The following is a 27694-nucleotide window of genomic DNA, read 5'->3' on the forward strand; positions in this document are numbered from 1 at the left end:
TTTGCGAGTGCTGACAATGATTGCTGTAAACGATAATAGTTAAAATTGTAAGTTCTTTTAAAAATGGCAATAATCCTTTTTCATCACTTTCTGTTCTTTAAATTCACTATATAAATCTAGATGCATGAATTCAAATGTATTCAACTGCAGTTGGGCACATCACTACACCCTTTTCAAAAAGAATAACTTTACTACTCTTTCCTTGTCTCATCTTTTGCATCTTTTTCTTTCTCAACAACGTCAACAACAATAACATCATGGTTGAAATCAAACAACAACAACAACAATTACCAACCGCTCCTCTCAAAGTCATGATCTGTTCAGGTGAGAATGATGAATTGGGACATCAGTTAGCCGAAGATCTTGTCAAGCAAGGAGCCAAAGTCACTCTACTGGTTCATCCCAACCACACCTCTTCGACCTATGTGAAACATCTCACTCAGACCATTGGCTGTGATTTTGTCATTGGTGGTGCCATGGAAGATGAACCTCTTCAATTGGTCAAGAAACTTCATGGCCAACATGTGATTGTTTCCGCTTCATTGAGAAATTCCTTATTACATCCCATGATACAATACAAGACCGACGTGAATTTATTGAAAACATGTCATTTGTATGCGTTGCAACCAAATAGTGATTTTCGTTGTTTCATACCATGTCAATGGACCTTTGATTTTTCAAAATTCACCACTCCCCCAGTGACCAAGCAAGAAGAAATTGAATGGAATTGGATGGAATGTAAGAAGGCCTTCTTGCAATTGTTGAGAGCTGATAATGGAGGTGTTCCATTTATGAGTTTCTTCACTGGATTTCCAATGGACTTTTTGGTGGAGTTTCTCATTGATTCTGTCAATCAGCAAGTCAAGTGTTATGGAGATTTGAAGGATTATCAAATTGTGTGTACTTCCATTAATGATATTTGTCAATTGGCTTCTGAGAAGATTCTTCGAATCAATCCTATTAGCACCTTCACTACACAGGAATTTACCTTTTATGGAGAATGTATTTCTTTGCAACAAGTGGCTCAGAAATTGAATTACAAATTAACTCAATTGGGTTCCATCGATGAGTGTGCTCGTAAGATTACTCAATTAAGAGACAAGATTCTTCAATGCGATCATCATGGATGTGAAAAGGAGAAATTTGAATTGGCATGTCTCTTAATTATGCAATTCATTTCGAGTGGTAATTTTAAGGAATATACCTTCTCTCCTCAACAACAGCCTTTGGAAAGTAATGTTGGAGCTGGATTTGAAAAGAAGTTTGAATTTGATCGTTTAGAAAACTTTGTCAAACAGAAAGGTTCCTCGTCATTTGAGGAAAAAACCATGACCACACCTCATCAATAAGAGTTGACGGGTGGCAACACGCGATGACTTAGAATTGTGGTCATGAATACAATTTCAAGATCCCAATAAACTTGAAAATTGCCAACAACGATTAAAAAATGTCATCAACTTCGGATCATCACGATGGATCAATACCAAGTTTGAGAGAATTATTATTCGAGAGCTCGAATGGATCTCTCTTTATTCATGAAATTGTACCGTATTTAAATTTGAATTTTCTGTTGAATACCATGTTTTTCATTTCGAAAGACGTAGCGAGGCTCGTTCAACAACAAAATCATCATCCCTTCGTAGTGAATTTACGAAAAATAACCAATAACAAAGCATTGGAAAAAACCAAACAACAGAAGAAGAAGAAGACTCATATGCCATGTTCAAAGATCAGATCCATGATTCATTTTGCGAATGGATTGAAAGTTGAAACTCCTTTTAACAGCAAAGTTGAAAACCAAATGATGGAAAATGTAAACGTAATTTTGGAGAGAGTTGTTGACAATAAGAAGGAACTCTTTATATCCATACATTTGCCATCGATTTACATGCAAGATGATATTGTTAACAATCTCTTGAACGGTGTTGCGGAGACTTGTAAAAAGTCAACATCTATAATTACAACACTTTCGCTATATGAAGCGTGTTATTGTAAACCTAATATTTTAAAGCCTTTCTCGAATACTCATGTGAAACATTTGAGGCTCTATAATTGTCGTAGGATAGATCTTTGTTCAATTTTGGAGAGTCACTTGGACTTTGATCAGCTGACTGTTGTTGGACCTTTTAGCGTACCAGAATTGATGGATATTTACAAACTTAAAGAGCTTGAAAGAAAGAAGATAACTGTACATAGTACCTCAAGTATCATTCTTGCTGGTAGAGAAATTGAAAAGATTTTCCCCATTATGGATCATACTGAATTTTCCTCCATGAAAATTTACGTCGATGACTCTCCTTTTATATCCCCACTTCGTTTGAAAACGAAAAATATTGAATTAGAGAGCAATTATTCTTCTAAAATTTGTATTCCGAAAGTGGTTTCTAATAATTGTGAAGTTGTCACGTTTAGCAAAATTAGAAGTCTTACTTTTACACGTCCAAGTTATACTACGTTAGATGTATTACCAAATTTTTTCTCCCTGAAAAGGCTATCATTTTCGGGTTGTCATGTAACCTTGAGACATGACCATGAAGAGAATTGGCAGTTTTATATGCCTAACCTGACCTTCTTATCATTGAAAAACTGTAGTTTCATGTTCGAGGAGGAGAATGGTAATGCCATACCAAACAATCCTCTCTTTATTAGTCTATTACAAATCCCTAATGCCACAAATGTACAGTTGATAGAAATGGGATTGAAAGAGGTACCAATTTTAAACACGTCACAACTGAGCACTCTAAGCTTGGAAGGAAATCCAATCGATGACAATACTTGGAATAGTAGCACAGTCTTTCAATTTTCAACATTGAAGCGGCTCGAATTAAGAAAAACCAAGTTTAAATATTTCAAAACTTTGGAGCCACTCTTTGACAAATTTGAGCATCTAGATCTAAGCAACATTCCCCTCACAGATATTATTGTGTCATTGAATGGTCGTGTGAAATTATTTTCTCCAGACTTTCTATTAGAATCAGAAAGAAACAAGTACTTTGAAACCTCAACCCCATTCTTCAATGGAAGCGATCGAGACATATATCTTTCTCTGAAAAATATTCTCTCCATGGATCAGTACAAACATTTCCTTTCACACGAATTGCCAAGCGTTGAATTTATTGGAAATCCAAAAAAGAAATCTCATCCACATACACTAGATACCACAAATGTGATTTTTTGGAATGTTCTCTATTCCAACAATGCAGCACGAGGCAATACTCCCAGAATAGGCAGCGCCATTATTGATTATCTATCGAATGCAACACAATTTGCTATTAGACTTACTCCTTCGTTAACAACATACAACTATGGGCAAGAATGGATCTTCATAGCTTGTTGTTATAGGAACAATATATTGCAAAACGTTTTGAGATTAGATTCTATCATAATGGAAAAGCATATTCCAAACATTCTCACGAATTGGAGCTACATTTCATCACATAGAACTGCCGTTCAACAATTGAGAGAGAAGTATAATATCAAGGCAATTTCGAGTGACATCAAATAATAATTTACAATGCTAAACAAGAACATTTCAACAAGATCATACTCGGGCCTCACCATTTCAATGGTAATAGTGACGGGCCCTACCATGTCTTATTCACCCGTGTGGAAATAGGATGGATTTGAAGTTTCAGGAACAGTATCCTGACAAGAAATAATCAGTGTATATTGAAATTGCACAAGATTCCTTCAATGGTATGGCCGAATGAACCTGAACAGCCTTCAGAGAGGTTCACTTATCTGTGACACTCCCAATTTGACCTGAAAAATATCCCTCAATAATACTGTGGCTCCTGTAAAAATGGAATTATCATTGAGGTTCCCAATTTAGAGATTAAGGTTGCATTATTGAATTCGATAGACAAAGCTCCATATTGAGCGATTAAAGTCAGACACAACTTATTGCCATCATTTTAATTCTATTTAAGGCTCTGAACCACAAGTTTTCCGAGGAATTGAAATATTACATTGTTTGCATATTTGGCATAACAGAATTGAGCAACATTTCACTTGGAGAATTTTGGAAAAGATAATACCGGATCTTTTCTTGAAATGGATGTGACGAAAAGATGAGGTTGGAATATGCTAAGGTCCACTTAGATAACGAAATATCACAGCAGCACAGAATATTCGGCGCCGAGAGAAAATTCCGTAAAACTAATGATGTTATCGCCCTCATGGCATTTTCTACATTTATGCAATTTGGAAGGCAATCACATATTTCCTGAAATGCACAATTTAGAAGTTGAGTCAAAAGACGCATGGCGATTTATAAATGTCACGTCCAAGATATCCCAACCAAATTTCCCCGAACAAAAAAAAGCGTTCATTTGCAATTACACGTGTTGCATCAATTTGTGTGACTTTTGACTTGAGTCACTCACGAATTAATCAACCACCATTCATCAACGGCTATTGTTGTGGTGCGGTGCGGTCCTCATAATCATTGAACAAATATTTTGATTGATTTCACATCCTTCCGAATTTTGTGTGTGGATTTTTAAACTAACCGCCAGCTGGCGAGAAATAATCTGCATCTGCTCTCTCTCGACATCTCAATTCTACTTTTGTGTTATTTTGTAAAATTTACACACCAGAAGATTACCTGGCGGTTACTATTGTTATCAACGACGACAACAACAACTTGGAATACAAAATCAAGTTCAGGAAAGCCATTTAACAAATCCGCATTTTCTGAGATACTGTTAATTGTCATCTATCTATAATTATTGATAACATACAACAACTACAACAACAATTGTGTCATTTGTCATCACCCATCACAATATCTCTGAATACACCACATAATTATTCTTACAAAGAATACAAAAAAAGCCACGACGATTCATCATTGTGAGAAATCTCTTGGCGAGCACAAACAACATTGATCGCGAATTTTCAAATACGAGTAATAGTAGTATTCACATCATCAACCTCTCTTGAGAGATTACAGACATCAACAACAATTGTCTCTCCACTCTCACTTGCTTTTCGCAGATTGATTCCAAAAAGCCTTTCACTTTTTGATACAAAAACAACGACGACCAGAACTGACACAAATCAAGTGTCATCCTTACACTCTCATTATTATTACAATCAAAAGAACAAGAACAACAAGAAGGCTTAAGAAGTCATCACTCTTTTGATATCAACTCCTCATTTCCATTTCAAATATTTTCTCCCGAAACTCAACACAACACCAATGAAACTCTCTAATATTTTCGCATGTTTTCTAGCAGCTCCCTCTCCGAATACACTCACTGCGAAAAAACATCCAGCCATTGCGATCAAACCTGTCACTTCAAAAACCGAAAATGTTCAGCATCAGCAGCACCAAGATGACTCTTCCACAGTGGCCAATGAATCTACCACGGGTGGTAGCAATCATTTCATGAAAAAGACACGTTCATGGAGGTTTTCATTCCGAAGGAGAACTTCAACTTCACCTCCTTCTTCGGATCCTAACCATGATGTGGCAGCAACGTATTCGGATTTTCAACAACAACAACAACAACAACACGATCAACAACAACAAGGTGTCATTCCTTCTCAACATCTTCAAATGCTCTCTTCGAAAAGTACAAAATCATTACCAGTCGTTTCATCCAGTAAGAGTCGAAGTCGAGCGAAAAGTAAATCCACAGGAAGTTTAATGACCACGACAACGACGACCACGAATTATAAAACCAATGCTGTGATTGTACCTGCCACTCTCCTACCACATCAACAACAACAACAACAACAAAATTCTTCTACTTCCATACATTCTTCACAACAATCCATTCATCATCATTTCACAAAAAAGAGACCTCCCAAACAAAGTTTCAAATCCACAGGAACCATTTCAGAGAAGAGTGCCCAATTGAATCTCACACTTTCAACGATACCTCCACTCGCTGTTCAACCAGCTAATCGAAGACGACCACCTGGTCAAAGTCAATTCACATTTGAGGAACATACTTCACAACACTTTTCGAAACGACATGTGAATGAAACATTTATGGATTGGATACAAACAACGCCTTATTTTGCAAAGATTGAGGAGAATTTGAAAAAGAAATGACAAGTTCTGGAATCATGATTCGAGAAGGAACATTCTCGATGCAAAATGTATTTCTAACACTTTGTTCTACTAACTCTGACCTTTCGTTCTCATTTACTCACGCTAACGTTTTTGTGGTTGACCAGGCAATATCATTTTTCTTAATAAATCAAACAACAACCCTTATCAATCTTCAAACTTTAATACTTGCTAATTTTCTCGCATTTCATTGATGAATAACACAATAATTGGTTGATTTGAAGAAGCACAACATTCAGATTAAGGAGTTCATAAGGTCCAAATTTAGAGAAAAAAATGCACCATAGATTCTGCAATGAGGAAGAGAGTTCATCGCCTTCAGCACTTGTACGAGTACAATTGTTTGATTTCTTGCAACTAGCTCCCGAGAGAAAGATGAATCAGATCACGACGGATCAAGAGGAGGATGAAATGAAACCATTAATGCTAAAATTTGATGAGAGAATGAGTATGTCATTCCGAGAACGAGCCCGAAAATTTCTTCCACGAATATCATTGAATGAACAAGTCAACTCGAATAATGAAACAACTAGATTCGATCATGATCCTCATTTTTATTTACTTTCATTGAGAATAGACGATCGAGTTTGTAAATATACCAATAGTAATAATGGATCCGAGGATCGAATGAACACGAGAAAGCATCTGTTGAGATTCACACAACAATTGAAAATAGAGGAACAATGGTGCGAATTGAAACGCTTGAACAGTAATAACCCAACGCCATTTCCATTCAATTGGTACATGAAACAGAGTATGGGATTGAATGCTGAACATCAACCTGTGTTCGCTCGAATTGCAAAAGAGTTAACTGATTTGCAGGACTGTTTTATCATGGTGAGTCATTTTGAAAATTACCCCATTAGGAGAGCAATTGTTACTGTAGGATGTGCCTTTCGACCAGTTCCAAAAGAGAATTTCGTAACATTTAAAACGCACTATGAAAAAGAATTGAGAACAATATGTTTACATGACGATCTTGATACGTGGAAAATTTTAAAGGCAATAGATGAAAAAGATGACTCCAATGATTTCGACTTTTATTTTGAATTCAACACACAAAATGGCAAATTAGTTTTTAGTGTTCCTGATATCCCAGAGTCCTTAGAGGACTACTTGATAGATACAGAAGAATTTCGTGACGTGTTTGGACAAGGAGAGCTAATTGCCGATGGAACTTGGAGAGGTGAATTATTATTGTATTCGGCTGGCGAAAACGATGTTATTGGGTCCTTTGAACTCACATGTGTAACCTCCCAAGAAGTGAAAGAATTGCTTCAAAACGACGAAATGCTATGCTCTTGGAAATGAGCTTTTACGTGATTCTTTAAAACCCATCTCTTACTATTCGCAATATGATTAATTCACACGACATGTTCTCTCTAGTCACAAAAGTCATACGAATTCACAATACTGTACACTCGATAGAAAAAGGCCTGGACAGTGAACTCACTAGGAATATATGGAGGAATCACACCGTGATTTTCATCTAACAATAATTCCACATCGTGTACATGTCTTGCTACACTTTTTGTATCCATCATTCTCAAAGTAATAACATTTGGAGCACCAATAGATTCCAAATACGGTACCTGACTTGTATATATTTCATCGGATGGCTTTCCAATGTCACTCAACTTGAAAGGCTTAATTCTCGGATTGAAAATGACATTACCGTACGCGAGAGCTTCTAAACTACTTGGACCAATATACGGCTCTCCTAACCCGACATAGATAACGCTCTCCCTTAATACCTTAACATAGGATGAATGAGTGAGAATTCCCAAATTTGTGAATTCAACAGTTGGAAATTTGATTCTCACTTTTTCAAAATCATTGAAAGTCAATGTTGTTACCAATTCGAATCTTTCAGAAATAGTTTTCAAATAACTCGAAGGTACTCGTTCAAAATATTTGAATTCCTTGGCCCAAATCAAAGCTCTGTATTTTCCAGATGATGCCTGTCGTTTCTTTCTTGACATGTCTCGATGAAGAATGCTCTCCATATCGAAAGGAATGGCAATTCCTAAAAATTGATTGACTGGATCTGGAATTTTTAAAGGTTGTAATGTTAAAATTTGTTTCAAGTTCAAATTCCAACAACACCATGATGACGACGAACGATCAGATACATCTGCTGCATTCATTGAGTTATACTTTTGGTGTGTTCCAAAACTATCCAAAATTCTCAATCTACATTTCGAGAGTTGTTGATGTTTTTGTGGTCGAGAGTTCAATTCTCGCCCAAGTTGATGAATGAATCCAAGTTTTTCCGAGAGGTACATGTGTAATGAAGAATAATCTGTGAAAATCAAATGAAACGATTCTATGGAATGTTCAGGCAAAACTTGATTCACTAATTCTTCAAAATCATGAACATAATACACATGATGGTTTTGTAAAGCGAGAGCCATGACTAAATCCGTCCATTGTGTCAATTCTCCTCTCGGAGTGGAACCTTGTCCATTGAAACCAATGGAACGTAAATAATTGAAAAGGAGAATCTTTTTAGGAAATGAACGAGTTTCGGTCTCAGTTTTCATGATGGGTGGTGGTGAAATCATTCCATAAAGAGTTTGAATCCAGAATGGTAAGGAGTGTGAAATTTTGTTTTTCATCCATTCCACTCGAAGGGGTAATTTAATGTTATTCCAGAATTGTTGAGTTATGTTTTTTTCGAAATGTATACATGATGATGAGGTCACACTCGAGTCGTGTGTTAATGGTTGTGTTAATTCTTGTAATTGATGAGAATCATGTAACGTAGAAATTTCGTCTTGACAAGTGGCAGTTTCCCGAAGCTTCTCTTTATGCAATGGTTTGCGATACATCATTATGGTCATGACAACTAGATTTCCAACGAATAGAAACAACAAGACAAGAATGAAGATGACCCTTCTCCGACTCGTCGTTGCATGATCTAACCCTGTCATTTCATCCTGCAAGCAATTTTTTGTTGAAAAGCAAATTTGTTATGGCTTTTTCGCAATAACCGTTGGAAAATTTGCAAACTTGATGATGGAAGTGGTACCTTAAACACGTTTCAATTTATCCAATGTGTTTTTATGTTTGGTCAAAATGTTGTACATTAAGATCTGAAGGGAAATCTGTAAAGCCCAAGCTCTCAAGTTTATTCTTTATTTTGGGAACACTTTGCGAACTCTTGTGAGAAAAAATTAATTGGGAGAGAAGAACAAGGTTGAAAACAAGCCAAAATTGGTCAAACGAACAACCCTGATGCGACACTCTTTCATTTGTTTGCAGCTGTAACAATAGCCAAAACAACACCACTTTCAAAGAATAGTCTCGTTACGAGTTTTATTCAAAAAAATTACGTTTATCCTCTTTCACCCGTGCCATTGAAATGAGAAAACTCTTAGCCTCTGTTGTTGTTGAAGCATCAAATTCATCATCCACAATGATCAATGATCAGTCGGCTGAAAAAGATGATTTCTCTCCGACAAGTTTAACCGAACACAACAATGGACCATTCATGGATGATATAATTTTTGAAATTCTTCACTTCCTTGATTCATTGTTTATCATTCAAATTTGTATGAAAATTTCAAAACAATGGAGACTGGTATCATTTTATATTCCTCTCTCATTATCATTCAAACCAAATCACTTCATACAAGATGGTAAATCAATCAAACTTTTAGCTCATTGTGCAACTTTGAAAAATTTGACTTCTTTGGATCTGTATTTCAATGGAATTGGTAACGAAGGTGTTAAATATATTGCTGAAAGTGAATACTTGAAGAATTTGACTTCTTTGAATCTGGAGTTGAATCAATTTGGTAGTGAAGGTGTTAAATATATTACTGAAAGTGAAACGTTGAAGAATGTGATTTCTTTGAATCTGAGTGACAATCAATTTGGTAGTGAAGGTGTCAAATATATTGCAGAAAGTGAACGCTTGAAGAATTTGACTTCTTTGGATCTGAGTGTCAATCAAATTGGTGTTGAAGGTGTCAAATATATTACTGAAAGTGAAACGTTGAAAAATTTAACTTCTTTGGATCTGTATTACAATGGAATTGGTAACGAAGGTGTCAAATATATTGCAGAAAGTGAAACGTTGAAGAATGTGACTTCTTTGGATCTGGGCGACAATCAAATCGGTAGTGACGGTGTCAAGTATATTGCCGCAAGTGAATGCTTGAATTTAACTTCTTTGAATCTGCGTAGTAATGAAATTGGCAGTGAAGGTGTCAAATATATTGCCACGAGCGAGTCCTTGAAGAATTTGACTTATTTGGATCTGTATTACAGTGAAATTGGCAGTGAAGGTGTTAAATATATTGCTGAAAGTGCAACGTTGAAGAATGTATCTTACTTGGATCTGAGTGACAATCAAATCGGTAGTGAAGGTGTCAAATATATCGCTGCAAGTGAATGCTTGAAAAATTTGACTTATTTGGATCTGTATTACAGTGAAATTGGCAGTGAAGGTGTTAAATATATTGCCACAAGCGAATCCTTGAAGAATTTGACTTCTTTGAATCTGAGGGACAATCAAATCGGTAGTGAAGGTGTCAAGTATATTGCCACAAGTGAATACTTGAATTTGACTTCTTTGAATCTGTGTAGCAATGAAATTGGCAGTGAAGGTGTCAAATATATTGCTGAAAGTGAATCCTTGAAGAATTTGATTTCTTTGGATCTGCGTAGCAATGAGATTGGCAGTGAAGGTGTCAAATATATTGCCACAAGTGAGTCCTTGAAGAATTTGACTTCTTTGAATCTGGAACGGAATGGAATTAGTAATGAAGGTGTTAAAAATATTGCTATGAGTGAATGTTTGAAAATTTTGACTTCGTTGAATCTGAGTAATAATAACATTGACAAAGAAGGTGTTAAATATATTGCCGCAAGTGAGCCCTTGAAGAATTTGACTTATTTGAATCTGAACAATAATAATATTGACAAAAAAGGTGTCAAATATATTGCCGCTAGTGAATGGTTGAAGAATTTAACCTCTTTGGATCTTTATTACAATAGAATTCGCAGAGAAGATGTCAAACATTTTGCCACGAGTGAATGGTGGAAGAAAATGGCAATTGGAGTTGAAAAATGAGCGACTGATTGATTATTAATTCTGCACTCGGCCGATTTAAAGGAATTTCGAATATCCGTTATCAGCCCAGCCGTGACATTCCATTTCTCTCTAAAAATTCAAAGAACAGAACCAAAACATTTCAAATTAAAGTCAGACCATGGTACTCGGTTGAACAAAGATTTAGTAACTAAACAATTGCGATTTACCTACTGCTGGGCATTTCACAGGTGATGCAGCGATCACTGGAATTTTGAAATCAACATTGACTACAAAAAAATTCACATCAGGAAGAACATTTGTCGAAGACCCAAAACTGCAGGATTTCAAAATCAAAACGTGAGAAATAGCTTGTTCCAATCTTTTGGAACAGTCATTCCTTCTCATCTATTCTAGGATGACGATTTTCTCGAGATCGTTCTACAAGTACAACATTACTTCCAGACGATCAATTTGCCCACTTTGAATTTACAGAAGATGTGAAAACATTTAATGTTATTGTTTCTTAGATTTTTCATCCATGCTGTTCGTTCGTGCTCGTGTCGTTGGTGGTTTTGTTGACGATGCATGATGTTCAAATGAGGAGTTATGACTGGATGCAGGGGGTGCTTCATGACGTGTTGTTTTTGCAGCTGTTGAATCAGAGTCATCATCTTTTGCTTCTTCACTATTGTCTAGACTCTCCAAATCGAGTTCGACCTTTTTCTTTGTGATAAATTGTAGTTTCATCTTGTCATGTCTTCGTTGTAACCAAAAATAGGAAACAAAATAACCAGCAATAAAAATAAAAGATGAAGGTATCAGAATAATCCACACACTACTCATGGCAACATCAATCGAAAAACTGTCTTGAATGAGACCAAAGATGAATGCAGATGGAAAATCTCCAAACAAGTGGAATAAAAATATTTGCCAACTCACTCCATAATTTCTCAAATTTTTGTACTCGACCGAGTTGACAACACTACATTGGAAAGGACTTGTTGAACAAAATAGAAAAACGCACGAAATTCCGAATAATATCAGCAAGACATAAATATTCACATTGAAAATAAATACTGGAATGACCCATGGAAATCCCATAAGTAAGAAAATTCCACAAAATAACAAACTTCTCGTGGCTGAAATTTGGAATTCCAAATTGTAAAAAGTGTGTGACCATGACGTAATAATCCAATCATTTTCAAAATGAAAAGTGGATATGTGTGAAGCATTATCAACACAAATATTAACACAAGTTCAGTAAAATGTTCCCGTAAAACTTACCTCCTCGCATACCATTGGAACCACCAAATCGATCGACAATAAAACCACCCAACATGGTTCCAATAATAGATGCCAACAGCATGACCACAGAAAATCCAATATTTGCAAAATTTGCAGAATCAGATGCTATCGTAATGGCACTATCCGATTGTCTAATTTTGTGTAAAACATACGAAGGAGCATAGAATTGAATGGCACCTGCCACAAAGTTATATCCACAGGATCCCAAGGTACTAAAGCAATACACTGGATTACAGAACAGATATTTCATGGCTGAGCAAAATGAGAACACTCGATATCTATTCTTGTCAGACTCACGTTTGATATGTTGCAGTCGTGAGGAGGAAGAAGAGGACTGAGTGGTTGTTTCATTATGAAGTCGTAACTCTTCTTCCACAATGGGTTCATGCAAAAGAATTTCTTCAGCGTCGTCGTCATGAGAATCTCCGTTTTTGTGAAGTAGAGAAAATTCACTATTTGTTTCTTCTCCATCATCGGATAAATCATCCATTTCGGAATGAAAGTGAGTAGATGGATGTATAGTGTCACTTCCATGTTGCTCGTGTGGTGTCGTAGTTTCAATTTTTTCAACCTTAATGATATCGACTTGATAATTCTCTTCGTCATCAATTTCTAAACTTGTATTATGTTTTTCAAATTCGGAAGCGTTTTCATCTGTTTTTTTGGAATGTTTTGTTTTCACTGAGGAAAGAGGAATAAAGAGAAGGAGACATCCAAAGAATAGTCCAAATAATGATTCCATGTAAAAACAATAGGTCCAATTGCTGATATTTACAATATATGATGCAATACTGTATCCAAATGCCACTCCTAATGGTACTCCCAACATGAAAAAACTCCTAAAATGAGCATGAAATCAATTATTATCATAGGATTCAATATTTTGTGATTGAATGTTGTAAGTAATAATATCAGTAAAACAACATTATTTGTCATATCACCCATATATGAAATTGTAAAAATTACAATGACAAAATACACAACTACATACATGTAAGTCGTCTTGTATTCTTTTGTTGCAATGTCATCAATGAGAGTGACTGAGAGTGGCACAAAAGAAGCTTCTCCAATTCCAATCAGAGCTCGTGACAGCACTAACATGTAGTATCCCCATTGTTGATCGACTCCATGAGATACTGATCCCCATAACCCCGATAAGATGGCACTAAATTATTATTGTTCATGTTGTCCAATATTGATTCATGTATTTGTAACGAGATGATAATGATGATTAGTAAAATGATGATGTTTCAAAAAGATGTTGTTACAATATATTTGAAAATAAGAAATTCTCCTACCTCACAGTCCAAACAAACAATCCGAAAGCCATAATTAAATTCACTCTCACGTAATTCGCCAAAAAAGCAAATAATGTACTTCCTATTGAAAATGTAATTATAAAAGCACTTCCAATAATTCCTTCTTGTTTTCCCGATAACGTCCAATGCTCCTTGATGGAAGGTAAAACAGACGCAATTGCTCCCCGATCAAAAAACATTAACATTTCTACAATTGTTAGAAATAATAATAGTAATTTTGGATGTCGGGTAAAACAGTCAAATATTGGAGGTATAGACCATAGCATGCGTGAGGAGGATGATGGAGAGGATGATGATGATGTCGAGAGGCGTGGCATTTTTTTGTAAACCAAGTGCTGTCAGCTTTTTTGTTTTTCTAAAAAAGAGAAATTTATATGGTTACAGCTGCATGATGCCATAGATCATAATAACGGAGGTATGAATGACATTTTGTGTAAAGTATCACTAATGAAGACCATTCTTTGCAAGTTTTCTGCAAATAATAAGTAAATCTTGCTTGGTAAGGGTATGAAGATCGTCTTGTAAAAATACCTTCTTATAATTCTGGACAATGAAATCAAAGCATGCATCGAGAATTAAAGTACAATTATGGTGTTTGGCTTCTCGATAGAACATGATCACATTTTCCACATTCACAACTCCCTTGAATCGTTTCACACAAAATTCAGCAAGTTCTGGAATACCCCATTCTGAGGAGAGGACATATGTTTCCACGACGTGACATGCTTTCAAGTTGGCATGATTTGAATAAATAAAATCAATAGCACCCATTAAGACTGAATAACGGAAGGGTGAACTCACAGTCACAATATTTTGGTGAGATTCTGTAGCAGATTCAATGAGTTTTCTTAAAAACGGAGATCGTTGAGCGAGAATGGCTCTCAAAGCTTTGATTTCTCTTCTCGATTCTTGATGGTATAAAACCACATCGGTGTACATGCCATCCATGAGGAGCTTCTTATAAAGCACGCAAAGTGGAGAAAGTGGAGGTGGAATCTCAACGGAGCCATTTCCAAGTCCAATAATTTTCACTGCATCTGTTTCATCATTAACACGAAAAAACAATACGCGATTTCAATCGGATCCACAAGTCACAATGGTAGAAAAATATCAGTACACTACATTCCAACAACACTTTTTCAAACAAAAAACCTACCAATTTCAGTCCATTGTCCTGGCATATTCAAATCAAGTCGAATCGTATCCGAAACCACATCCGTCACAGCCAAATCAGGTGCAAAATCTCTCACACCAGTATTCGTAACAGATGCTCCACTATACAATACCACCCATTCTCCATCACTCAATCGTTTGGCAGAAATTTTACAAGTCGCTCCAGGACATGACGTTTCATAGACATGAACTTTTTGAATTTGAATCGCCTGTTCATATTTGAGCGTAATGAACTCTGGCCCGCTCGTGTTATTGGGACACCAAGCAGATCCATTCGAACCTGCCATTGGATAAATTGTAGAAGGACCAATCACATTGCGAGGTCCATACGATACAGTTTGATTCACTCCATTTCCTCCTCCCATACCACTTCCATCCCAATACGAACTGCAATCAATGACATCGGAGGCCCATAATTCCACAGGCGTCAGTGGTTTCTGATCCGCATGGAGACTTTCTTTGGTTTCAATGCCAAATTCATACTCATCATAATAATCTTGAGTTTTCAAGAGAACGAGTGGAGAAGGAGAAACATCTTCATGGACTTGATCCGAAGGTGGAAAGCCACCATTTTCAACGCGTTTGAAATCTTCAAAGGCTTCGTCGACACGAGTAAAGGATGAAAGCATTTTTTTTGTTCTTGTTCAGGTTTCTATTGCGATCTGGAGATGATGAACTTTTTCATGACTCCAGTTAGGTAGGTTCATCATCTGAAAGAAACAACTTCATCATTCGGGTGGCTCAATGATCTCTCATAATGTTCAGTTGAAGTATATTCATACATACCTTTTCATTGCCCCCCATTCCCTGTCTACTGAATTAGCTCGTGTGCAAACAGGGTCATGAGATTCATAGTTGAAAGGAAGTGTTTTCAAGAGAGATGCAATCGTTGTTTGGCGTCTTCTTCTAGAAATGTTTTACAACAAAATTCTGATGCTTATTTAAACAAGATCCTAACATATTAAGGCAAGCTCTACTCTTTACCACATTCATTGCGCCTCAGTTGTAGACATTTGATGGGTCTCTTTACATATACAGAGCGGGCGATATTACGAGACAAGATTCAAGTGCATCGCCCACTCCACACAAATTTTCAAGAAAAAAAAATTAATTCAATTGCCAATGAAGTCCATTTACGCCACTCTTGTTTCACTTCTCATCCTTGCAGTGGTGATGGTCTCTGCAACTCGTATTCGAGAGAAAACCATCATCAATTCAAGAAAGATTGGTCTTGGAGTCTTAACAGGACCTGAAAGTTTTGCTTGGGATCCAGTTGACCAAGATATCCTCTACACTGGTATTGCTGATGGAAGTATTCGAAGAGTAAATGTTACTTCCGGAGAATCCACAGTATTTGCTTACAGTGTTCCATCTTTGAATGCCACTACAAGAGCGACATGTGGACTCAGTGTATTGAACGAACCTATTTGTGGTCGAGTGTTGGGTCTTGCCTTTGACCCGAATGATCGTAATTTAATTGTTGCTGATGCTTACAAGGGAATTTTACGTATTTCATTCAATAATCCCTCACAGGTACAAGTGTTGGTCAATTCATATCAAGGAGTTCCATTCAAGATGGTCAATTCTATCGTCCTCATGCCCGATGGAAAGACTATTTACTTTACAGATTCATCTTTGGCTTATACGAGAATGCAATTTGTAAGCATTGTGTTGGCTAACAGTGCTGATTCAAGATTATTCAAATTCAATGTTGAAACTGGTGAGTTGCAACTGGTCATTTCTGATTTACGATTTGGAAATGGAATTGCATTGTCATCGGACCATTCCTTCCTCGTCATTAATGAATGTTCTGAACGAAGAATTAGAAAATATTACTTGACAGGTCGCAAGGCTGGAACCAATGTTGTCTTTGAAGATATTGGTGGATATCCTGATAATATCAAGACTGATGAAGATGGAAACTTTTTGGTTGGATTGTATGCTGAAACCAATGCTGATGTCACTGCTATTCAATCTTCGACCAAAATTAAGAATATCTTTTTACAATATGTTCCTCCATTGACGACATTGAACATGATTCCAGTCATGGGATTGGTTAAAAAGTTGGATAGACATGGAAGAGTCATCTCTGTTTATGTGGATAGAACTGCTACTTTTGTTTCTCGAGTTTCTGAGGCTGATGTTCATGAGGGAAAGATGTATCTTGGATCAGTCATGCTTCCATGGTTGACAGTTGTGGATATGTCCACTGATTTGCAATTGAATTAAATCGCAGATGTGTATTTCAATAAATTATCTCGAGAAACTTGTTCAAGAAACGCGTTTCAAAAAAGTCTTTGCGTGCCACTGCAGGGAATCACAGCTGCAAACACCATTTCGTTATGAGTGTCGTAGCTGTGGCTTGAAATATTTGGAGATGACTCTTCAACATTATTTCTGAGGCTCAGGAATGAATTCATTTAAACACTAGAACTCGATGATTGGATGTGTCACATACCATCAATTCTCCATTCAGTTCATTAAGGGTCAGTCCTTGAGGATGAATTAGATGATCTTGTCCAAATTCTTTCAACAACTCTCCAGTCTCTAATGAATAAATTCGAATGCAATTTTGCAAGAAATCACTGATAATTAATGTGTTGGATGCTCTGTCAACAATCATATTTGTTGAAGCAATGGTTAGTTTTGAACTATTTTGAATACTAAATTTTTTCAATCGTTTCCATTGGTTGTGGTTTCGAAATGAATTCGTTTGGACACTACCAGGTTCATAATTCCTTCGTTTTGGAAATGAAATTCTTTGAAAAATGGAAATGACATGTTGAGTGTCACAAATGATTAATACTTGTTCATCATGTCGATTGTTCCAATGATGAAATAGTTCAATAGAGCTTGGATAATAATCCATTTCAATTCGCTCTAAATAATCTCCATTGTTAGAATTCAATACATGAACACATGGTGTTGAAGATTTATCACACACAAATAATTGATGGTAGTATGAAGAAATGCTCATTCCTTGCATACTTTTGATTGATCGATTCATGGATTTCCATATATAGTTCATTTCACACACTTGTCCAGATGAGGAGGAGTTTTTGTTGTTGTTGTTGAGATTACTACGTGTCAAATCTGGCTTAATATTCGAACTGGAGGATTGGTTCATTTCCAAAGATAGATTCTTATTTACATCTAATTTGTAAAATGTGAAATTTTCAAAAACTCCACAGCCCACAATCAGTGCAACATCACCATTCATCCTTTCCTCTTCCATGCACAAAAATCGAGGACGCTCCGAATTACCCATTATTCGAAAACTTTTTCTAAATTCTCTCGAACACAAGTCAAATATTAAAATTCGATCATTGAAACTATCACAAATGAACACGAATGAATATTGATACGAGATGGCAAGACTTGTTGGAAAATTAAATTGATGATTGAAATTTCCTCGAACGCCACTCTGTCCGAATGTATGAATGCATTCGAAATTCATTGAAAATGGTTGTGAAATGAACCTTCTTCCGAAGAATCCAAGTTTTTGTTTCAAAAGTAGTAATAATGAATCAAGATGAGGTTCATGATCATTGCAAGGACATGGATGGTTGCAAGCTGCATGTTGTTGCTTTCCGGGACCTGTGAGAAGAATTAATTTCACACAGGTGGACATGATTTTTTTGAAGTGGAAGAATTATAAAAAAAAACACAAAAAAATGTCATCATCAAGCAACAATCACGATAGTGCGAAAAGGACTGTGTATGTATCGAATATTGCTCCGGTGGTGAATGAAGAAACATTGCAAAAGTTTTTTAATTTTTGTGGAGAGATTGAAATGATGAGGAGCATCAAGTAAGTAATTTTGTTCTTGTGTTTATTTTTTAAATTGAATTTTAATCTATTTGATCATGATGATGATATTCTTGAAAATGGTTAAATATATTGAAAACTATTCTATGATTAACCAATCGATATGAATCTTTACCAACGACTACACACATAGCTCCTCTTCCGAAACAAAATATGAAATTGTCTTTTTTGAAGAGGCTTCCGCACAAAAAGCAATGAAACTTAACGGTACACCCATGGTTGGCTTCAAGTTACAAATTGTTGGAGCAGCACCTCCTACCACATTATCAACAACAACTCCAACCACCACCACTACACATCAAGGTGTAGCCGCTGGATTATTATTAGAAGCCTCTCAAGAATCTTCAGCAAAGGCTTTGAATCCTTTCATTCAACAAATTGGAGATCCCAACGTTGATAACAATCTCGTATATAGTACTGGTGATGTAGAAAAGGATAAGGAAATTGCACGAACAGTCTATGTTGGAAATATTGATTCACGAGCGAATCACAATGATTTGGTGGATATTTTCAGTGTTTGTGGACCCATTGCATATATTCGAATGGCAGGAGATGGAAAACATCCATCGAGATTTGCATTTATTGAATTCTTGGATGTTGAAGCAGCAAACAAAGCCATGGCTTTATCAGGTCATCATTTATTGGATCATGAGATTAAGGTCAATCGTTCGAAAAAACCAATCACGAAACCTGGAGTCAAGATGACACCTCAGGAAGAAAAGAAGCTTTCGGATGCCATTGCAAATCTCAAAGATAAATTGGAACTCTCTGAAAAAGATCCAGAGCTTTTCAAAAAGACCTATTTAGAAAATCAAGAGCACGGTAAAACCATGCACAATTACGCTCCAAGAAGACATCATTACCAGCCATACCATCAACAACAACAACAATATCACTATGGTGGACATCATCAATATTCCCATCATCATTCAAGCCACAATTATTATAATAGACCTCATCAATCACAGCAGGGATATTATACTTCGAATAGATATTACAATAATCAATCTGGTAGGTACGGAGCAAGCAGTGGTAGTACATATTCTGGAGGCTCACGCGAAGACATACCAAAACATTCCACAGACAATAATGACAATAGAAGCTCTCAATCGAACTATGGTAGTAGTAGCTCATATTCCTCACAAAGAGAATCGTATGGAGGTAGAAGATTAGACTCTCAATATTCGGAACAAAGATAAGAGTTTTTTTGAATGCATATGCTCTCTAGGAATATATCTCAATGTATTTTAATCTTGATACACACAGTGAGTACTTCATGATGACTTGAATTCACATACATATATTTATTTTATTAATTAAAGTTGAATTAGAGTAATGATAGAACTTTGTTTAAATTCATTGAAGATGATACCAAATCGTTTTTGGATGTGTCAGTATGACAATTTCGATAATTGACTGAAGTTGGTTGCTCTTGACGACTGATTTAATGGTTGTAGCTCGGTGATCAGTTCTGTTAAGCTGAATTGTTAGAGTTGGAGAATGAAATTCTAATCATTCAATTTAACATAACAGACCACATGTCGTGACATATGCCTGTAAGCGGCTTAAGCATTTTTCGATCTGTTAGACGTTGCATAACAATTATGGAGGTTGAGCAGTATTATGAAGTCTCCATGTTGTACGAACCTTTTATTTTACAAAGACAAGATTTGTTTGAAATTTTCATCCTGACTCAAACACTCTACAATATCACCTGCATTCGGACGTTTTTCAGGATCAAACTCAACCATTCTCCACAACAAATCAATGAACTGTTGTGAGTAGACATTGTCTGTCTCATTAATTTTGCGAGCCATATAATCTTTTGCTTCTTGAAGGTTGGTTTGATGTTTCAGCATGAGTTGACCCAAAGACAAACTCATGTCAAATGTAATCATGACGAAAATACTACATCCCAAGCTGAAAATATCCGTGTTGAATGAATATTTTCCTCCAACAATTAATTCACAAGACATGAAGAAGGGAGTTCCTGCAAAACTAAACGAATTCAACACATTGCTTTCCTTTGCCAATCCAAAGTCACTGAGTACAATTTTGATACGATCGTTGGCTTCATCAATTTCATCAACAAAAATATTCGATGGTTTGATATCTCTATGAATCATGGACATGGTTTTCTGTAAATAATCCAATCCACGACATACTTGATGAATCACTTGCAGTAACATCTTTTCAGAGAGTCTTTTTCGTTTCTTAATGAAATAATCCAAATCTCCATTTCCATAGAATTTCATAATGAGATAGAGTGACATGGTATTTTCATCAACCACTGCATCTTCCAGATAGACAATATTTTCATGACGACAACGGAACATGTTGACAGCTTCTTTGAATTTTTCATTCAATTCAGACATTCCTGAAAGTTGAACTTTCTTAATTGCAAAGAATTCAATTTCACCTGGTTTACCAGTATATAAGAGATTTCTTGCTTTGAAAACACTTCCAACTAGTTATATGTGAAATGTCAAACGTCAAAATGATATCAAAAGTCATCAAAACAAATGTAACACCATCCTCAAAACTACTTACATCCTCCAGCTCCAATTTTTTCCAAAATTTCATACTTTCTGTTAATCACATCCGTTCTTCCACTACTTGTCGAGGAATTGGATCGATTCGATTTATTGCCAGAAGTCACTGCTGATTGATTAATAGAAATTGGAATAATTTCACCATTCGTACTAGTCATTAATTGTTCACGAACCGATCGATAATCTGAAATAAATAATGAACTCGTTCCAGTGTCTTCTTGCATTTCAATATCCGAAAGACTTGCCACCGATTCATTCTTTTGAGAATTTTGTACAATTGGATCATGTGTCATGCTGGCAGTATTTTGATCTTGTTTCTTTTCATTTAAAGCGAGATCTTGTTTCTTTTGTTGTTGCATCTTCTTTCGTCGTAGAATGAGAGCAACAATGATGACAATGACAATGACCAGAAGAATGAGAAGGAATGACACAACCGAGACTGGAACTGCAATGGCCACTGCTAAATCTCCTCCATTGTTTGATAGGGGGTTTTGGGTTTTGGAAGAGGCGACTGGGTTTGTGGTTCCTCCAGTATTGGATGTGCTTGAAATATCTAAAAAGACAGAGAAGGTTGTAAGATGGTTGGTTTGACATTTGACTGAAATCGTGTTGTCAGAGTTGACAGTGACAACTGTCGTGACACCATCTTGTAACCAATCTCCTGTACTCTCTTGTAAATATCGACAGGTCACATTGGCCTTATTCATTCTGTACAACACCAAATTCTCTGCACTCATTGCCAAATTTACAAAATTCAACACAATAGGATCTTGTAAATTATTAATGTTCAAAGTCGATCCATCCACCAAACGATTCACACGAACCGTCATGACATTTCCCGTTAAAAACATTCTTGTCAAATTCTTTCCAATCGAAAATTGAGAATTGGTAACATTTAACACACTTGTCATGAATTTGTAATCACTCACAACTCCTCCAGAATTGGAATCCGTCAATGGTGTGGAAGGAAGTTGTACATTGAATTGAGAATTCAAAACTATTTTAAGATTTGAAAATGTGCTTAATTTCAAACCATACATCAATGAAAGAGTCATTCCTCCTAAATCAAAGGTTCCATCTTGAGAGGATTTGATATCAATCAGGCCGAGTTTGAGATTGAGAATTTCTAAAATGGAGGATGAGAATTGTGTCATGTTTTGGGAAGAGTTTGGTGAAGAAGGAGTTGAGGTAATGACGGATGAACTTAATAATGTTATGGCATCTGACATTTCAGTATTGACCTGAGAATTAATGGAAAGAATAAATTTGATCATTTGAAGCAATCGATTTCGATACACAGTGCTTAATGAATTCAATTGACCAACTCGATGTATGAAAAACACTGTTTTCGAAACGAGTGGAGAAAGTACCTCAACAATCTGATCATCTGCATTGAATGACATGTTTTTCAGTATTTCCAAATAAGTAAAGAGTCGATCTATCATATTTGACACCTTGTCAAGAATATCTGCAAACGCTTTGGATGCATCCACTGAAGGACTATTCAAAAAGATACTCAAAGCACTCACAATATCAATATATTGCTTCAATGTCACATCATATCCAATATTATTGACAAGTGCTTTTTCCAAATAATCAAACACATAAGCTGCATAATAATTTGGAGATAATTTTGAAATCACATTTGCCAAATCCACTGGAAGACTTGTACTCACTGGAACTTGATACTCGATCGTTCCTCCAGATGTATCTTGTAATATAAATTTCACAAATGCATTATTCGAAAGAAGAGGTAATCGTGTCAACATGACATTTTGTTTCGAATGTGAAAGTGTGAATTGTTTTTGAGAGGAATCAAAGAGAATCATTTTCACTGAATAACGATCCATGTCCGGACCTAAATGACTACAATAAAGTGTGAATTGAGTTTCAAAGGCAATACCATTGGAAGGAGAAATGTTACATTCACTGAATTTTGAAGTTCGAGGTGTAATGGTCGTGAAATAAAATGATGAAAAAGAATGTCCACTTGTTAAAGTGATATTCATGGTGAAAGAATATTTGATATTCTCGAAGAGGTATTGGGAAGTGTCGATGGACGTTTGAATGAGAGTACTTCCATCTGGTTGATCTTTGAAGGTAGTCATGGTTGCAGGGAATGAAGCTTTTGTGGGCTTGTCAGTTGTCAACTGGATGGAGGAAATGGAAGAGCTTAATGTTTGAGAGAGAACTGATTTCAATGTAATGATGCTGTTGTATCCATATGAAGGAGCAATTGGTTGAGTAGAAATTACTGACACTGTCGATCCCCATGAATTATCCACCATCTGTAAATATGAAAATAATGTGAAACTGACTCCAAGAGTGGTCTGTATCTGGCATTTCAATTTGTATAATCCAGAACTTGTTATTCCTCCATTATTTGTGAAGGAAATGATGGAAGAAGTCGTCGAATTGATAAGATTTGTGCATGATGCGTTGGAAGTGACATGTTGACAAGACCATTGAATGGAAGAAATGAAATTCAAATATCTTGTATCGAACGCTTGGATTGATAAAGCCAATGAATCCTTCTTGTCCATCAATTGACTCTTGTCTCCTCCTGTAATAAAGAATTCCTTATTTGGATCCATTGCGAATGTCAAATTTCCATAAAATGTTTCTGAAGTTCCCAAAGTAGGAATGGACACCATTGTTTTCAACACACTGGTCTTTCCGAAAGTAATATAATTCGATGGAATTCTAAACACTTGTTTTCCATTCAATGCAGATATTGCCATTCCATCATATTCGTGTGAAATCAATGTGAAACTTGAATTGCTGGATGAAGTTAATAGTGGATGTCCAACGAAAATATTCTCAATGAGACAATCCAATCCATTCGAACATTGTTGAGCATAGTATTTCGAAGCATTAGCATCCCATAAATTAAGTTGTGACTGATAGGCATAAATATAGATCGATTTCGAAGCACTCTTGCTAATACCCAATGCCTTGTCAAAAACATCAACAAAGAAATTGTACGTTTGTCCCTGAGTAAATAAATCTCCTGATAACGTCACTACAGGTAATGAAGAAGAAGGAGCAGGTAAGGCATTCAAAATGGTCGAAGGACAGTTCGAGCATGAGAAGGAATACTCTAATTTTCGATTGGGAAGGGGCGCTTGTGCAGAATCTGCTCTCAATATAATGACATTTCCAAAATATGGTCTTTCTGGAATGATGGTCAATGCAACGTTCAATACCTTACTTGTGGCAATTTCTTGAATTAAATATTTTCGTAAAGTTTGTGGATGATGCAATGATGTCGTGTCATTGTTACTTAGTAAATAACCTCCTCCCAGTTTCACGACAAAAACACCTGAAACAACATCAGTGAAACAAGTACGAGTTTTGGAATCTCCCAATACTGTCACATTTGGAAATACCAATTCGCATTGATAATAATTTTGATTCACAATTTGAGGATCTCGTGTCACTAATTCTCCTTTCGAGTAATCCAAAGTAAATATCGAGAATTCACATTCATTTCCAAAAAGATAATCTCCTTCACATGCGCACTGATTCACATCCTTACAAATTCCTCTTCCACTACACACTCGAGAATCATTCGAAAGTGTTCCATAACAATTTTTGATTTCACATTGCTGTCCATAATATCCACTCAAACACTGACACTTGTCAATATCCATACATGTTCCAAATCCATTACTACACACATTCGAGGAATTGCTTAACATTCCATAACAATATTTCACACTACAATCGGAACCGAAATAACCAAATTGACATTCACAATGATTATACGAAGAACAAATTCCATGCGAATCACACACCAATGACGAATTCGAACTCTTTCCATAACACACATTAAATTCACATTGTGGTCCAGTGAAACCGAGAGAACAACTACACGTGTCATGACCAATGCAATTTCCTCGATTCGAACATCCTGCAGATCCTGCTTGTCCAAAACAGAAATAAATTTCACATTGAGCTCCTGCATAATTGGGATAACATGTACAATTGTTTGGAGAGGAACAAATTCCATGACCATTGCAGACATAACTTGAATTGGTGTTCAGAGTTCCATAACAGGAATAGGATTGACAGTTGGATCCAGTATAGTTGGAATGACATTTACAAGTATTGGCAGCAACACATTGTCCATGAGCTGAACATGTTTTTGTGTCATTGGCCAAGTATCCATAACATATTGGAATTTCACATTGTTGGCCAGTATAATTCGAATTACAGGAACACTTGTCACCACTCACACAAGTTCCATTTCCACTACACACCAAGGATGACGAGGCAGGAATGTTAAAACAATACATATTTTCACAATTCGTACCATTGTAACCGGTTTGACATGAACAGGTATCTGGAGAAACGCAATTTCCATGTCCACTGCATACACTTGATTGTGAATATAAAATTTTTCCACAATAATAATCTTTGCATTGATTGACTTCTGAAGTGTATCCTTCTGAATTGCAAAAAGTTAAAAGAAATCCTTCACTCGAGGCTGGATCATAAATGGGAATTGTCACCGATGACACTGCTGTGTAAAAAGTCATATCTTCATTGAAAAAGGTTCCTGCCGTTGAAACGAGATAATCATTGGGAAATCCGGCGACAGCTGTAAATGTCAATGTAGAATTCCATCTGGTTCCCCATTCTAAAGTTCCATCAGCTCCATTAAATTTCAATAAAAACTTGCTATTGTTCAGAGAACTTGTGTTCACTGGATATAAATACTTGGAAGATGGAGTCACAACAATTGGAACTTGGAATTCTCCAACCAAATAACCCAAATGTTTGGAAGCCCCTCCAATTCCAAGTAAAACATTATTCGAAGGAGAATCTGTTTGAATGGTCGACACATAATCGAGTACATTGGTATTCGTTGAAAATCGAGAATAAAACACAGCTCCTTTCGAATAATTTGGAAGAACATTTCCTGCCAGCTTGTCATTATTCACTCCTCTGTAGTAACCTGCAAAATAAATCGTATCATTCAAGTATTGCATCGATGTAATCATGGTAATATTTGGACTTTCTGTCGAGTTGGCGACCAATAGACACGTCGAACTTGAAATGTTAAATTTCAATACAAAAGTTTTCATAGTGTTCAAACCACTCGTGTGTAATGGACATCCTAATAATGCAGTCATATTTCCAGTAGTGACATTTCCATTTCCAATGACATAACCACTCATACTAATTAATCCATTCGAGTCGACCACAACTCCTGTACTTTTCATGTCACGAGGATCTGATAAGATGAATTGTTTTTCAGTGGATGAAAAAATGTTTGGAAAGGAAGCATACGAAATAGTTTGTTGAATCATGAGAATGTTTTGATTTTGATTCAAGGGTGGCACTCCAACATTGGCAGCCAACACCAATGAATTTCCTTTTTTGTGCATGCTGACAATTTCTGACAATGGCATGGGTGTGTTAATTACTTTGGCAGCCCAAGCTGCTGTATTTGCAGAATTTCCATCATCTGGATACGACGTACTGAAACATGCCAACACAATCTGTGGATAACTTTTCGAATTACTCAAAACTTTTCCAAAGAAATTGAAATTTGCTACATTGCCATCAATCACCGATGCCACATACATGAGTGTTTCATTGTCTGAATCGACGAGAATCTTTTTCGAAGCAAATACATTCATGTATTGTTGTGGCCATGCAAAACGCCATTGTGTTTTTCCAGGATTTCCATTCACTTGAGCCATGAAGGTGATATTCAATGGAGGAGTCCATCCACCATTCGAACCTTCGCTGTACCACTTGTTGAAAGCATTGTTGATATAGATGGAGTTACCTAGAATGTATTTATTGCCTTTAGAATCGGTCGAGATGGAATGGACAACATCTGCATCGTAACCTCCATAATGTCGAGAAGAAGATGATGTAACAATATCTTGTAATGTAAAAGTCGAAGTTTGTAAGAGAAGAAAAAGAATGATCACGAGATGTATGAGAGAAGAGCCAGTAACAACAGCATTGGTTGTGGTCATCTTGACTCGACGAGAATGTTGACGTTTGGCAGTGGGGGCTGTTGTCATATTTTTATTTTGGATGATATTCGCGTGGGGTTTTTGACGAATGAACCTGAGATTCAACGTTGGGACCGAGTGCCGGTTTGTCGTTCTGAGAAGTTTCAGAGATGCAGTGATGGAACTCGAGGTAAAAGTTCATGCGGTTGTTTGCCCGTATTTGGACCATGTTTGTCAGTGACGTTGGTTTTCAATCATAATTCAATTTAAGAAAGAGCCGATTTCAAAGCTGTTGTTGAAATAGTTCCTTAGTTTCCTTATTTTTACTTTTTCAAGAGGTATGTTCATTTAATGGTCAAAATGTAGATTGTATTGTAATAAACGCATTGTAATGTAACTGCTAAGGCAAAAAAGAATG

The 27694-nt window shown here is 36.3% G+C and overlaps 12 protein-coding genes across 12 annotated transcripts; 7 read left to right on the plus strand and 5 right to left on the minus strand.

The window, feature by feature from the left end:
• Positions 1 to 257: 257 nt before the first annotated feature.
• Positions 258 to 1349, plus strand: C9374_004007 (uncharacterized protein; the record flags this gene model as incomplete). The annotated part of the gene is made up of 1 exon (XM_044693599.1): positions 258 to 1349. The coding sequence occupies one exon, from the start codon at positions 258 to 260 to the stop codon at positions 1347 to 1349; it is 1092 nt and encodes a 363-aa protein (XP_044556137.1).
• A 98-nt stretch (positions 1350 to 1447) lies between these two features.
• On the plus strand, positions 1448 to 3505 carry C9374_004008 (uncharacterized protein; the record flags this gene model as incomplete). The annotated part of the gene is made up of 1 exon (XM_044693600.1): positions 1448 to 3505. The coding sequence occupies one exon, from the start codon at positions 1448 to 1450 to the stop codon at positions 3503 to 3505; it is 2058 nt and encodes a 685-aa protein (XP_044556138.1).
• Positions 3506 to 5203: 1698 nt separating this feature from the next.
• C9374_004009 (uncharacterized protein) lies at positions 5204 to 6064 on the plus strand (the record flags this gene model as incomplete). Its single annotated transcript, XM_044693601.1, has 1 exon — positions 5204 to 6064. The coding sequence occupies one exon, from the start codon at positions 5204 to 5206 to the stop codon at positions 6062 to 6064; it is 861 nt and encodes a 286-aa protein (XP_044556139.1).
• Positions 6065 to 6358: 294 nt separating this feature from the next.
• C9374_004010 (uncharacterized protein) lies at positions 6359 to 7393 on the plus strand (the record flags this gene model as incomplete). Its single annotated transcript, XM_044693603.1, has 1 exon — positions 6359 to 7393. One exon carries the CDS (start codon positions 6359 to 6361, stop codon positions 7391 to 7393), a length of 1035 nt encoding a protein of 344 aa, XP_044556140.1.
• A 71-nt stretch (positions 7394 to 7464) lies between these two features.
• On the minus strand, positions 7465 to 8913 carry C9374_004011 (uncharacterized protein; the record flags this gene model as incomplete). The annotated part of the gene is made up of 1 exon (XM_044693604.1): positions 7465 to 8913. The coding sequence occupies one exon, from the start codon at positions 8911 to 8913 to the stop codon at positions 7465 to 7467; it is 1449 nt and encodes a 482-aa protein (XP_044556141.1).
• A 533-nt stretch (positions 8914 to 9446) lies between these two features.
• C9374_004012 (uncharacterized protein) lies at positions 9447 to 11162 on the plus strand (the record flags this gene model as incomplete). Its single annotated transcript, XM_044693605.1, has 1 exon — positions 9447 to 11162. One exon carries the CDS (start codon positions 9447 to 9449, stop codon positions 11160 to 11162), a length of 1716 nt encoding a protein of 571 aa, XP_044556142.1.
• Positions 11163 to 11636: 474 nt separating this feature from the next.
• Positions 11637 to 14064, minus strand: C9374_004013 (uncharacterized protein; the record flags this gene model as incomplete). Its single annotated transcript, XM_044693606.1, has 4 exons — positions 11637 to 12262; positions 12408 to 13267; positions 13420 to 13593; positions 13727 to 14064. 4 exons carry the CDS (start codon positions 14062 to 14064, stop codon positions 11637 to 11639), a joined length of 1998 nt encoding a protein of 665 aa, XP_044556143.1.
• Positions 14065 to 14191: 127 nt separating this feature from the next.
• Positions 14192 to 15549, minus strand: C9374_004014 (uncharacterized protein; the record flags this gene model as incomplete). Its single annotated transcript, XM_044693607.1, has 2 exons — positions 14192 to 14784; positions 14904 to 15549. 2 exons carry the CDS (start codon positions 15547 to 15549, stop codon positions 14192 to 14194), a joined length of 1239 nt encoding a protein of 412 aa, XP_044556144.1.
• A 493-nt stretch (positions 15550 to 16042) lies between these two features.
• Positions 16043 to 17149, plus strand: C9374_004015 (uncharacterized protein; the record flags this gene model as incomplete). Its single annotated transcript, XM_044693608.1, has 1 exon — positions 16043 to 17149. The coding sequence occupies one exon, from the start codon at positions 16043 to 16045 to the stop codon at positions 17147 to 17149; it is 1107 nt and encodes a 368-aa protein (XP_044556145.1).
• Positions 17150 to 17336: 187 nt separating this feature from the next.
• On the minus strand, positions 17337 to 18551 carry C9374_004016 (uncharacterized protein; the record flags this gene model as incomplete). The annotated part of the gene is made up of 1 exon (XM_044693609.1): positions 17337 to 18551. The coding sequence occupies one exon, from the start codon at positions 18549 to 18551 to the stop codon at positions 17337 to 17339; it is 1215 nt and encodes a 404-aa protein (XP_044556146.1).
• A 43-nt stretch (positions 18552 to 18594) lies between these two features.
• Positions 18595 to 19948, plus strand: C9374_004017 (uncharacterized protein; the record flags this gene model as incomplete). Its single annotated transcript, XM_044693610.1, has 2 exons — positions 18595 to 18731; positions 18883 to 19948. 2 exons carry the CDS (start codon positions 18595 to 18597, stop codon positions 19946 to 19948), a joined length of 1203 nt encoding a protein of 400 aa, XP_044556147.1.
• Positions 19949 to 20404: 456 nt separating this feature from the next.
• C9374_004018 (uncharacterized protein) lies at positions 20405 to 27345 on the minus strand (the record flags this gene model as incomplete). Its single annotated transcript, XM_044693611.1, has 2 exons — positions 20405 to 21216; positions 21300 to 27345. The coding sequence occupies 2 exons, from the start codon at positions 27343 to 27345 to the stop codon at positions 20405 to 20407; spliced, it is 6858 nt and encodes a 2285-aa protein (XP_044556148.1).
• Between the last annotated feature and the right edge of the window lie 349 nt (positions 27346 to 27694).

The sequence above is a fragment of the Naegleria lovaniensis genome, assembly GCF_003324165.1.
Source record: "Naegleria lovaniensis strain ATCC 30569 chromosome Unknown tig001, whole genome shotgun sequence".
NCBI classification, from domain to species: Eukaryota; Heterolobosea; class Eutetramitea; order Acrasida; family Naegleriidae; genus Naegleria; species Naegleria lovaniensis.